At 47.8% G+C, this 11,925-nt stretch overlaps 4 protein-coding genes and 1 non-coding gene across 5 annotated transcripts; 2 read left to right on the top strand and 3 right to left on the bottom strand.

Annotated features, from left to right (window-relative positions):
- Positions 1-1,792: 1,792 nt before the first annotated feature.
- BO79DRAFT_254617 (uncharacterized protein) lies at positions 1,793-2,224 on the top strand (the record flags this gene model as incomplete). The annotated part of the gene is made up of 3 exons (XM_025686087.1): positions 1,793-1,853; positions 1,925-2,101; positions 2,169-2,224. The coding sequence occupies 3 exons, from the start codon at positions 1,793-1,795 to the stop codon at positions 2,222-2,224; spliced, it is 294 nt and encodes a 97-aa protein (XP_025540057.1).
- Positions 2,225-4,889: 2,665 nt separating this feature from the next.
- Positions 4,890-5,607, bottom strand: BO79DRAFT_208886 (uncharacterized protein). The gene has a single exon (XM_025682480.1). It carries the CDS (start codon positions 5,459-5,461, stop codon positions 4,913-4,915), a length of 549 nt encoding a protein of 182 aa, XP_025540056.1. The 5' UTR covers positions 5,462-5,607; the 3' UTR covers positions 4,890-4,912.
- Positions 5,608-5,664: 57 nt separating this feature from the next.
- BO79DRAFT_t127 lies at positions 5,665-5,736 on the bottom strand. Its single transcript has one exon. It is a non-coding gene; the product is annotated as a tRNA-Ala (tRNA).
- Positions 5,737-6,714: 978 nt separating this feature from the next.
- BO79DRAFT_264561 (SDR family oxidoreductase) lies at positions 6,715-8,155 on the top strand (the record flags this gene model as incomplete). Its single annotated transcript, XM_025686805.1, has 5 exons — positions 6,715-6,815; positions 6,880-7,162; positions 7,236-7,419; positions 7,496-7,755; positions 7,816-8,155. The coding sequence occupies 5 exons, from the start codon at positions 6,715-6,717 to the stop codon at positions 8,146-8,148; spliced, it is 1,161 nt and encodes a 386-aa protein (XP_025540055.1). The 3' UTR covers positions 8,149-8,155.
- A 145-nt stretch (positions 8,156-8,300) lies between these two features.
- Positions 8,301-11,250, bottom strand: BO79DRAFT_264557 (fungal specific transcription factor domain-containing protein; the record flags this gene model as incomplete). Its single annotated transcript, XM_025686804.1, has 5 exons — positions 8,301-9,251; positions 9,305-9,764; positions 10,089-10,727; positions 10,852-10,965; positions 11,018-11,250. The coding sequence occupies 5 exons, from the start codon at positions 11,248-11,250 to the stop codon at positions 8,301-8,303; spliced, it is 2,397 nt and encodes a 798-aa protein (XP_025540054.1).
- Between the last annotated feature and the right edge of the window lie 675 nt (positions 11,251-11,925).

Here is an 11,925-nt window from a genome sequence, read left to right as displayed (position 1 = left end):
TCCCGTCCGCTCAGCCGTACTTAAGCCACACGCCGGGAGGTTAGTAGTTGGGTGGGTGACCACCAGCGAATCCCTTCTGTTGTATGTTTTTGATCTTGATTTTGTATGATACTATCAAGTGAATTGAGGGTGTCCTTGTTTTGTTGCAACACTAATATAGGATATTGCAGTAAACGAGATTAGATTCTGCGAAGAAAAGCTTGACCAATGTATGGCTCTACAATCAACCAACGCTTCTGATTTGCAACAGAAACGCAAAGGCCCCCTTAAGATCAGAAGACATATGTATTCTACCAGTACGAGAAATAGAGGGCAGCATGCAATGCTTACTGGTGGTGCGTAAGCGACGATCTTTTGGAACATCGGGAGGTCACAAGATGTTGGGTTTCTGCTATCTCCACGATAGTCCAGGGCGAGAATTTATCTGCTGTAGTGGGTAACTGATTTGGGGCACACATTAAGTATTGCTAAAGCTTGTATGATCTATGTTGGGTTTGTAGCGCATGGAAACCTCCCCCAGTCTGAAATAATGGGCTTGATCATAAGATTTCAGCTTCAAGTAAGCTTGGGTAGTGTAACCCCAAAAAGACATTCCTCTTCTTTTAGCAACCTACAATTTATTCGATTGTAGTGAGCTTCTAAGCCGCTCGTCTTGAGCATTCCAATCTTCTAGCAGTTGGCCGAGAGAATTAGCTTTTCGCAGTAGGGAAGAATTTGCCCCTTAAACGCAATGGGTACAGTACAGGTTCTGCCTCTCCAGTAGATTGCTTTCACAATATTTGCATCCATTCGCTTTCATAAAGTCATCATCCTTTTTATTATTGTTTGCTGTTTCTCCCTTAGAAATCTGAGATTGCTGTGTAAAATAAGTTAGTTACACAATGTATCTAGCGGTGGGATAGAATTGTCTGGGCAGAAAGCCTATCTACTAAAGAATCTTCTATGGGAAAATCTATAGTCTTTCAAGTGTGATAGAAGTGGCCTACTGATGATTGAGAATCAGTAGCTGTCAGAGAAGCCTCTACCAAATATTCACTGCGGAACGCGAGGAAACGCTATCCATGACCTCATGACTCCTAATACGGCCTTATGCCACTTTCCCGGGGGTTCCGCTCTCCAAATGATCCTGTCTGATAACTAGACTCTAGTCTGGTAATTTCTGCGGTTAATATATTTTGGGGTAATGGAAATCTGCGAGTCTGGCCTTTCTATAGCGAAGCAGGATGGGATCAAGAATAAACAGCTCGATCTATAATTGATCTACATAAATGATAAAATCTATTACACTAGCAGCGAGGTAATGAAAATTGTTAACTACTAGTATCTTAGCCGTACGGAAGTGGAGCATGAAGATTTTCTAGCCTGACAGTTACTCTAATTAAAGCGATAAAGTTCTTCTAATCTCATCTGACCGCTTACCAATAGTCTTTATACTGTTACATAGCCATTTTCATATTTGGGGCAAGACCCCACAAGCTTCTTATTAAGTTTTTCGACATTGAATTTCTTCAGCGATATACCCAGAAGTTGTGCTCTCCAGCAGTTCAATCTGAACGTTTTATCCTACGTCACTATTGTATTCCATACTCGATCGCGTTACATACTCCAAAGCTATGTTGCATCAAGCAACTGTAACAGGCTTTCTCACCGAAAGTCTCTTTTCAATAATAGCAATATAAGTAGAGACTACCAAACCCTTTACTCTCTGAACAAGTGATACTCCGAGTATAGTTTTTTCCGAGCCCTCGATTATAAAGTTCATATTGTCCAAGACTGATTCTTATTGTCCGTCATGCACTTCAACTATCTCTTGGTCGCTATGCTGTCCGCTGGCTCCGGTCTGGCACAAGAGGGTACGTTCAGTCACCACTCCTACCCCTCTTGAATAATGGTTCGACGGTGACATAACTGATTAGTACCATAGACGGCGGCGACAATATCTCTGTCAATTGCTACTGGCTGGGGACAGATCCTATGTGTTCTCCAGAAGAGTGTTGGATACAGGATGATTCCCGCCCCTATCAAATGAGGACTAGTGATTGCGGCGACGGTGACAAATGTAGTCTTGGGGGTCTCAAGAGATGTTGTTGCTCGTACACTGGTAAGAAATGCCCTTTGCCACCCTTCTTGCCTCAATCAATTGTTACGTGGTACTAACCCTTACTCAGATGACGCGACGTGGGACTGGTGCCTAGCAACTGATCACTGTCGGTCCGGGCCTTAAGTGCACGTTGAGTCGATGAGGTCTGGCCTCCGCTTAGTGAAAGTTGTGCTCAGCCTGGTGCAGTCGCAGGGCATACAATTAGTCCAGCAGAAAGAAGGAAGCAGCGCCGGAAGAAAGAGTGGAAAGTGGCTAAGTGTACTTCGCCGGATACACAATTTGCATTAGTATCATGTACATGTACCAAGCTGTTGCAGGCTATATCAAATTCACCGCGAATTCTTTGTGCCATTTACTTGAAGGTCTGAGCTAGCTCGATAATTTGGCTAGCATAACTTCTCTCCCCGGAGACACCACAGATAACAAGAGAGATGAAAGAGAGCATAGCTACTGTTCGAAATATATTTCTTACTAGGATAGTCTGCCCACCCTCCCCTAGGATGTACCTCAGTATGCTTGTGGAATGGTAAGGTCCCGCAGGTTCTGCGGGTAATGATGGCCTTTTTGGCCTTTGTGGTAGTTATTTCTAGGTAGCTTCTTCCAGCAGATATGTTGACCCCTCAAAATCTTAGAATACTGACAGTGGCTTAAGTTAATCTCAGGATACTTGACTAAGTAGTGATAGTCGAGGACATTCGAAGTGCTTAGTAAGCACCATCATATTCCTTCTTCGCTGGTATTCAAGCGTTTCTTTAGCAGATGGCAATAATTTTTCTGTCATTGGGCTAAACTGGCATTCTTGAATTCAGTCTGCCGGTGAAGCGCCTATTACGCCTGTTCCGCAGTACAGGCCCGATATATTCATCATGCTGCGAAACGTTCCAGACCAAAAGGATTCCGCCAAGCAACCTGAGTAATTCTACTTCGGTAACCAAACTGCCTGGGCTCTTTGAGATTCGTACAACGTGCAACACTGTTATCATCAGTCGATTGGCTCATCCGAGAAGAACGATCCTCGTGTATAAGACCGATACGGATCCCACTAGGGAGGCTCAAATTTGGCAATGTGGGAGGGCTAAACCTCTCCAATACAGCAATATGTGCGACATGTCTCTGCAACATGGTTGGATCCTTGGTTAGGTGACCTGCATGCAGACACGTATGCATGCATCTCGCCTTGTACGGTTGTACGACCAGCCTCATGATCCATGGAATAGTAGAGCTCCAGTCTCCAACAGACCCACCAGTCAGTGCAGCTACTCTTGACACCGCTGCGGCCCGTGTGATCCTTCCGCGTCCCAAACTCTAAAGCTTCATCCCAGATCCACTGGCGATCCACTACATCCACCAAGCCCATTACATCTACTGCACCCACTCTATCCACTACGTGAGTACATCCACTCCGTCCACTATTCAGTCATGGGTCGTCCCACCGCTGATGGGTCGCCAATTACCCGTTGATACGCAATACACAATAATACTCTCCACTGTTTGGCCCCTAAGATACATTGGGAGTCTAGCATGCACTGCAAGTCCTACAGTTTGCGCTTCAGAACTTCCGGGCTCTTCTCTACTGGGCTAGAGATCACCCTCACATCACCACTAACCAGGTATCAGCGTCTGTAGTCGTGTGCAAACTCGTACTGGCTCGAGCCGGGGATTTGACGTGCCGTAAGACGCGTCAGCATCGATGGCTCCGGGCACGGATTAAAGAATTGACAATTCCGAGATGCACAGGCCTCGTTATTGGGCCAATTATCACAGCAGATCTTTTGCCAGTCGGTTGCAGCTCATGCGCGGCTAACATGACCAGGCTGGGATATGGACATCATTGTACCGGGCTTCCTACAGCTAGCCGATGTCTGGGAAGTGGCGACCATTAACGCGACTACTTGAGCTCCAGTCACTACCGTTATTATTACAAGAGGCCTTACAAGACAGGTGAGATCCAGTATCCTGATGTCTTACTATCTCCTCTTCAGGCAGGCATGGAGTCCTCTTGCAAACAACCTCCTCCCTCCTGAGCTTGGCTTCGTAAGTTTGTCCAAGATAGGCTCTTCTAATCTGAGTCTTGAACTTGCCCGCATGAGGTCTAATCTGTAAGAAGCGTTGGAACTCCTCCCATTTTCTCCGCCTTAGTAGTACTTCATTACTCACCCCATCACAAGAAAAGACTACGACTTATTGAGTTTTATGTAATTACACAATGACTGAGTCTGGTACTGCTGCATAGTGGGCACAAGGTGCTCTAAGAATACCACGGAAAACGATTGCTTCCACACGTCATCGATTACTTCGCGCATAAGAAACTTGAACGAGACTTTGCTTGCATCCCAAAACCCAGTGATGTCACTGATAACTTTCGTGATGTGACTATGCAACTCAAGGCCGCAGCCGTGATTCAAATGGCCTGCTTGGTAGATCGAACCTTCCGCCAGACTGTCAGCCTGGATATGCATGGACAGGAATGTGTGAAGGGGTGGGTTGTGGCGCATGGCCAATTAGCTTCGTGGACTTTATAGAAGGAATTGGAGCAGGAGCGTGCGAAGGTGCACCCGCCCTTCTCCTCCTGGGTGGGCAGATGGCTTCCACCGGTGGACACGACATGGTCTCAATTGGCCAGTCCTACATTTGCACCTCTAGGACCGATCACTGAGACATTGTAGAGAAATTATGTCAAGACTGGGCTTAATCTCCGGTATTAGGGCTAGCAAGTGGTAGTACAACATCATCTCCTGTGTCACCATTCCAACCCATCCACACACAACCCCTGCATCTACATAAATAACCCAATTCAAAACTCGACACCTCTCACCTTCCCAAAGCCTTCCCCAGAAACCTCCTCTTCTTCTCCTTCACACCCAACCCAGCCCTAACATCCCCATTAACAACCTCCGCCTCCACCTTCTCATCCTCTCCCACACCCCTCCTCCTCCTCCAATTCCTCTCCGTATTCGTCACATACCCCTCCCTACACAACTCCCCATACACCTCCCTCGCCTCCTCCTCCGTCCTAATCCTCAGAATATCATACGTACTGGCGGCAGTCATAGCGGCGTCCCGATCCCGGGTACTATCCCCCTCGACAACATGTACATTGACACCTAACGCACGCAACTGCAATCCCCAGAGACTGTCTTCCCGCGAGGTCACAAATACGGTGATTCGCGTCGGGGGGATGGGGTACTGCAGGAGGTAGGAGAGGGCTTCGTAGTCGACGCCGTAGGGGAGTGGGCCGAGGACGAAGGAGTCGTTGCGGGCGATGGCGGCGGTGAGGAGGGGTGGGTAGTGTGTTTGGAAGTAGGTTTCTTTGGGACCGGTGTTGATGGGGCCGGAGATGAAGGCTGTTTGGGAGGGCATGGTGGTGCCGAGGTGAGAGTGGTGGATGAGGGGGGTGAAGGTGGGTTGGAGATGGGTGGTGTGTTTAATTTGGGGTGATGAGGGATGGCTTGTCTAGGACGAGATTGGTATAGTGTATGTACTATCTGCTGTGTAGGCACTGAGATGGAGGTGGTTGGGAAACGGGTAAAGGAAAAAAAAAAAGAAAAAGAAAAAGAAAAAAATGGAGCTGCGGGGAATCGAACCCCGGACCTCTCCCATGCTAAGGGAATATTATACCACTAAACCACAGCCCCATTTGATGAAAGACGCAGCATAAGTTTTGTTATATGAGAGGAGCTTATAGCACTCTTTGCACGGATGCCCTTATTCATAACTGACAGTCCAGTGTCTTAGGCCACAAGTTGGTTCCAAGCTGATAGCAGAACATGATGCTATAATCTGCGCTCCAGCTAATAACTCACTAGATAGGGATAATCTAAATGGTCTATTGGAAGTGTGATTGCTGCTTGTTTTGGTGGAGTCACTGACTCAATGGTTACTAATATTTGCACTTCTTGTGCGGCGAATATATATCTTGGACGGATGTTGACAAGACCACTCGTTCTACTAGTGGTACTACTGTGCAACATAATGATTGATCACGCTACTACACATTACTAGCTTATATTGAACCTTTACTGCGAATAATCAACAGAAATTGTCATATATCGAACAACCGGAGTATGATTCCTGCTGAGGCTGCCGGAACACTGATCATGCATGGGTCTGCCACGGAACTATGGAATTACCCGGAAAAAGCAACGGAACAATCACGGAATAAGCACGGAACTCCAATGTGACGGAACTACAGCTCCACCTATCCACCAGCCCTAACTCGTCCATCGAGCCAGGAAAGGTTAAATCTATGCTTAACTGGATCCACAGCTGCAGATGATCGGCATCGCCGAGAGGGGCATTTGAGGCCGATGTAGCCGGTTATGCTACGGAGGCAAGCCAAAATTTCGATGGCAAGTGTAGACGTCTCGGTTGAGGCAGTATCCTTAGATCCAGGTCCATAGACAGATAATCATTCGCCCTCGTTTCAGATGCCGAAATATCCGTGCCATAGCAAGAAGGCAAGGATCGACTTGATCCATAGCCCAAGTCAATATAGAAAGCCCACCATGTCAACTATATAAGAGACACAAACTTCCCATTCCCATTCCCGTCACTACAATCACCATCCTAAACCCGACCGATATCCTCACCCAATATTACCGAAGTAACACAGAATGTCTCCCCTCCCCCAAAAAGTCGCCTTTGTAACCGGCGCCAACGGCATCAGCGGCTACGCCATCGTGGAACATCTCATCCGCCAACCCAAGCATGAATGGTACCACTCCCCATCCCTTCACGCCTAGCTATCACCCCACTAACTCGGTCATCATATACTCAAGGTCCAAAATCATCGTCTCCTCCCGACGTCCCTTGCCCACGCCGTGGATCGACCCACGAGTGGAATTCGTCGCCGTGGATTTTCTTGAATCCGTGGAAACCATCATCTCTAAGCTCAAGGATATCTGTGCACCCGTGACGCACGCTTATTTCACTTCGTACGTGCACGATGATGACTTCAGGGTTCTGAGGGAGAAGAACGTTCCTCTTTTTAGGAATTTCTTGGATGCCGTGGATGCGGTGTGTCCTGGGTTGCAGAGGGTGAGTTTGCAGACTGGGGGAAAGGTATGTTTCTTGTTCTATAGTTCTTCTGTTGATGGGTGAAAAGAATGGTGGGAGTTGATGCTGATGAATGTAGTACTACGGGGTGCATCTCGGTCCAGTGAAGGTGCCTTTGGAGGAGTCGTTCCCGCGGTATGACGATCAGGGGTTCAATTTCTATTACGACCAGGAAGATTATCTGAGGGAAGTGCAGAAGAGGAGGAATACTTGGTCGTACAATATTATCCGACCAAATGCGATCAATGGATTTGCTCCGCATGGTGGGTTCATTTATCTATCCACCCATACTATTCCCTGTGGTGAGACACCTGGGCTAACGCTGTCTGGAACATCCAGCAAACGGAATGTCAGAGGCCTTGACCATCGCCATCTACATGCTCATCTGCAGAGAGCTCCACCAGCCAGCAACGTTCCCTGGAAATGAGTACTTCTGGAACTCCATCGACGATAATTCGTACGCACCGAGTCTAGCGGATCTCACAGTCTGGGCTTCCTCGCAAGAACACTGCAGGGATGAGGTCTTCAATCACGTCAATGGTGATGTTTTTGTGTGGAAGCATATGTGGCAGGATGTGGCCAAATATTTCGGGGTCGAGGTATGGTGCTTTCCCTAATAGTAGGGTTGCCACATCCAGGCTAACCGTGTGGTTCTGTAGGTACCAGAACCCAAGTTTGAAAAGGCCGCTGGCCAGGCAAAGACCCTGAGCAATGAGATTGATATGGTGGAATGGGCAAAGGATAAACGTGCTGTCTGGGAGACTGTTGTCCAGAAGCATGGAGGCAAGGTCGAGGCATTTGAATGGGGCACGTGGGGTTTCTTTAACTGGGCGACGGGCAAGTCGTGGTTGACGATTTCGTCCGTCAACAAGGCCAGGAAGTACGGCTGGCAGCGACACGATAATACTTTCGACACCTGGATCGAAACTTACAGGTCGTTTGAGAATGCTGGTGTCTTGCCGTCGCACGATTCATTGGCTCGAGCGGATTAGACTTGGGATATGCATTTGATGATTACTAGCCCTGTTCTTGAAGGAACAATTAGAATGAGGGGGCGAAAAGATCGGACTCCTCACACGGAAATAATGGACGTGTGAGCGATGAAGATAGATAAACTTTGTCGGCTTTTTGTCTCTAGAAGGCATCACGTGTCTTGACCATGTATATATCCAGAGTTGACATAATTGCCAAACAAAGCTTCTAACCACTCCATTTCCTCCAATCCACTATCTCCAAATTCACCAACAGCCAGTTCGTCATGCATAGCCAAGGGTCTCGAAGTAGTATGACTAGTGCACGCACCGCTTTGTGGCTGGTCGCTTGGTGAGGGCTGTATGCATGCGGGACCTTGTGTAGGATGCATTCCAAATCCAGTACCAATCGGGACGCCTTCCTCAAAGTCAAAGTCAGACATAACTAGGCTGGCCAGGCCATCGAATGACAGGACTTGCGTAGACAAGCAAGGCGCAGTAATATCTGGCCCGTACAAAGGTGGCATCTGAGAGGTGGCCTCGCCTCCTACACCCGAACGAACTTTCATATCAGGTGGTCTGACAAAATCGCGTTCCCCTACTAACGCGTCGCTTGGTACTTGGCTTGGGTGAGTCATGGAAGAAACTTTGCCACTGCCGATCCCTGTTGGTTGAGCCCGACTGTTCAGAACCTCGGGAGCCCGAGCTGAATGTTTATATAGTGAGAATCCCGAGCCCACGACATTGTCTTCTTTCAATAACCGAGACACCATATGCCTCAGCCTTGAAACAACTCGTATCAACTTCCCAGATACCCATGTTTTGGTACAATAAGACTCCAGCAATCGGACGGCATGAACTGTGGCTCCGCCATAGGCAGCCTTGAACGTATTCTCCTTCATTATCAGCCCGAGGGAGGTTATTGTCGCCCCAATTAGGTAGTGTATGAAAGGAAAAGTGAAGATAGTCTTTTCCTCAGGGAACTGGGAGACCTCTTCAATAATGCCATTAGCAATTTGCATGCATGACATTTCGTTCTCGAACAAGTCCAGAGGAGTCCCGTCAGGCGAAACAGATGCGCATAGCAGGGGCCTGCGTATCAGAAGGCGAACGGATAGCCACCGCTGGGGATATCAGTAAGGCATGATTAAAATAAATAGAGGGATAAGTGTCATACAGTTCGCATTAGGGATTGCTGCTTTATCAGCCACCATGGCGTTTCGGCAAGTTGCGTTGCGCGTGATCCATAGTGGGGATGGGCAAAGTCCTGATGAATATCTTTCTGAGCCCGGAACAGCAGGCGTTCAAGATGCTCACGGAGAGGATAGTTGGGAGCCGGATCCAAGCTCTTAGCGCCATAGAGCCCCTCCCAGACTTTGCCCAAAATTTGAGAGTAGGTTATCATAGCTCTAAAGTAGGGAAACGAAGTGGTATGAGGGCCATTTGCTTCCGACAGTTGAGGCATGTCTAGGTCAGCATTGGGGCGGTTTAGGGACGCAGAGAGCTGATCATCGTCTACTGGTCGAGGTAAAGGCGTGTCAACATTGACATCTTGGATCAAGGATGGGTGGCCGGTCTCAATAGCCAGGCGACGATCCAAGATGTAAAGACTCCACCACATCCGTCGAAACATTTCACTGTGATAAGGAGACATATTATGTATTACCCTAGATCGGTGTAGCCCAAGATGATGTGCGTGGCTGATAGCAAGAGCCAGGAGCTTTTCGGCCTTTGCAAAATTATCAAGACGAAAGAGATAGATTACCTACGGAAACGAGATGTAAGCGTGAGTCATACATATCGCCAGGGGAGGGCTGGAACGAACCACCAAGGCCAGTGTTTGTAGAAGTAGAAGTGGTTCTGGGCAGCTTTCGAAACTGTCAAGAAGGTCTCCAATCAACCCATATGCTGCTCCATATAAGCTCCAGCCTGCTGAGTGCCGGCCTTCTCGATTCTCCAACCTTGGTGACTCGGTACACTGTCCAATAGCAATGCATACGAGAAGCTGAGCCAGAGCTATCTCGGAGGTCTTTGATTTGTGGATGTCAGGTTCAGAAGACAAAGCGAGACTATTCCACATGGCATCGTGATTGTTTCGGAGTGTTGGTAGGTGTAAGAACGGATACAAGATATGGATTTCCGCACAAAAGATGTCCAAGGACTTATCCCACTGCGATCGCTTAGGCTGGATACCGTATGTTAGGAATACATTTCGGTGATTATTGTACTGTGGACTCTGTTCTCCCATCTCATGATGAGGTGACGGGGTCAAAATCGGTGTGGAAATCTGAGAATGTGGAGCGTTGGTGGCAGGACCACCGTGGCCTTGAGTTGTCTCCAAGCGTTCCTCGACTTCCTCCAATACATGTCGGATGGAAGTTTCACCGGAAAAAGAGTTTACCTCATCACGAACAAGCGCCTTGTTCTTCGAGCTAGTAAAGGATCCGTTCTCGATGGTGGTCGATCCTGGTCTATCCACTGGGCCTGTTTCTGCATCGATGCTGTCACGCCCATTGAAAGCAGGGCATACAGCATTAATGAGAGACTGCAACTGGCGTTCGACGCGATCCAATCTCGTCAACACATCCTTCCCCCTCACGCTGAAGCTCCAATTAGAAACACTTCTCCAAGAGGCGTCACACAGATGCCCTTCAGTGATGATGGGGTGACGAACGTGGGATTTTCCGTACCGTCAATGTCTTCTCGAGTCATTGATTCCCTCACATGACTTGCAGGCACTTCATTTCTAAGGGATGTTCGACGTCGTAGATCGATGGCATTATGGGAGCATCGTCGCCCGCTAAGGAGGCAAGGTTGACAAGGCAAGTTCCCATCACACTGCGTTCACAATCAGCAGTTGATCATACTCGAACTTTTATGGCATCCCCACTTTGACCTTTCGCTGGCGACATTGCATACTGTAGGGTTTGGGTCAGTTGACCGGAAGAAGCCGAAAATGGCCTGAGGCATAATATCATACCATGCCTGAGAGACATATCTGCCCCGTCTTTGGCGTTTCGAGTCAGGCAACGCATTGGGCTGATCAGCACCGTGAAACGGACTGCCATCACCAGAGCGTTTGCTGCCCCGTGAGCTACGTGTAACTGTTTCTGGCCGCACCATTTGGCTTCAATGTCGGAATTTAGCCTGTTGGGTAGTAAGTACCATGTCGTTTCTAAGGTTGTCTTGCGGGGATCTACCAACGGAAGTTGCCGGAATCACGGAATCAAATAGACCGCCTTCTATTTACAGTACCATGTTTATGCCCCAGGCAGAATAAGTGGCTGTTTCAGTCTGCACGTATCCTATAGCAGGAGTGGTGGTGGTGTTATTCTCGGTTTGTGACCCTTAAGGGTGAGGAACTTTGTTGTCAGGATTTACCAGAGTTTCGAATTGGAGCTCGATAGCTTCAATGAGGAGCGGCATGTACCAGAACAACTCAAATCTGATAATTCTATCTCCTTGCCAGATTACATTTCCCAGTTTTAATTCAAGTTGCAGACGCTTAGTCTGCAGATTGCTGGTCAAATTCCCGCTTAGAAAGATATGAAATATTCGCACTCCCTTCAATCCGTTTTGTACATGGATTTACCCTTTTCTCCCTAAATTTATTCAAATTTATTTTTATCTTTCTTTTCTACAAATTTCTGCTATAAAACTTCAAGGTTGTACGTCGAGAGCTTTCAATATTGTTGTGGAAGGTTTCGGACTTGCTTGTGTGCCTATAAAGACCACAGCATCCTCCTAAGAACATTCGATTCCTTTTGCTATTGCAGCATCCATCTATCAACTTCTAGC

This window comes from Aspergillus costaricaensis (genome assembly GCF_003184835.1).
Source record: "Aspergillus costaricaensis CBS 115574 unplaced genomic scaffold BO79scaffold_14, whole genome shotgun sequence".
Taxonomy (NCBI): domain Eukaryota; kingdom Fungi; phylum Ascomycota; class Eurotiomycetes; order Eurotiales; family Aspergillaceae; genus Aspergillus; species Aspergillus costaricensis.
The sequence above is the reverse complement of the archived record's forward strand: the minus strand, read 5'-3'. Positions and strand labels throughout refer to the sequence as shown.

Bases quoted from the DNA above. Each gene is read 5' to 3' on its own strand.
- BO79DRAFT_208886 (XM_025682480.1), bottom strand. From the start codon at position 5,461: ATGCCCTCCCAAACAGCCTTCATCTCCGGCCCCATCAACACCGGTCCC.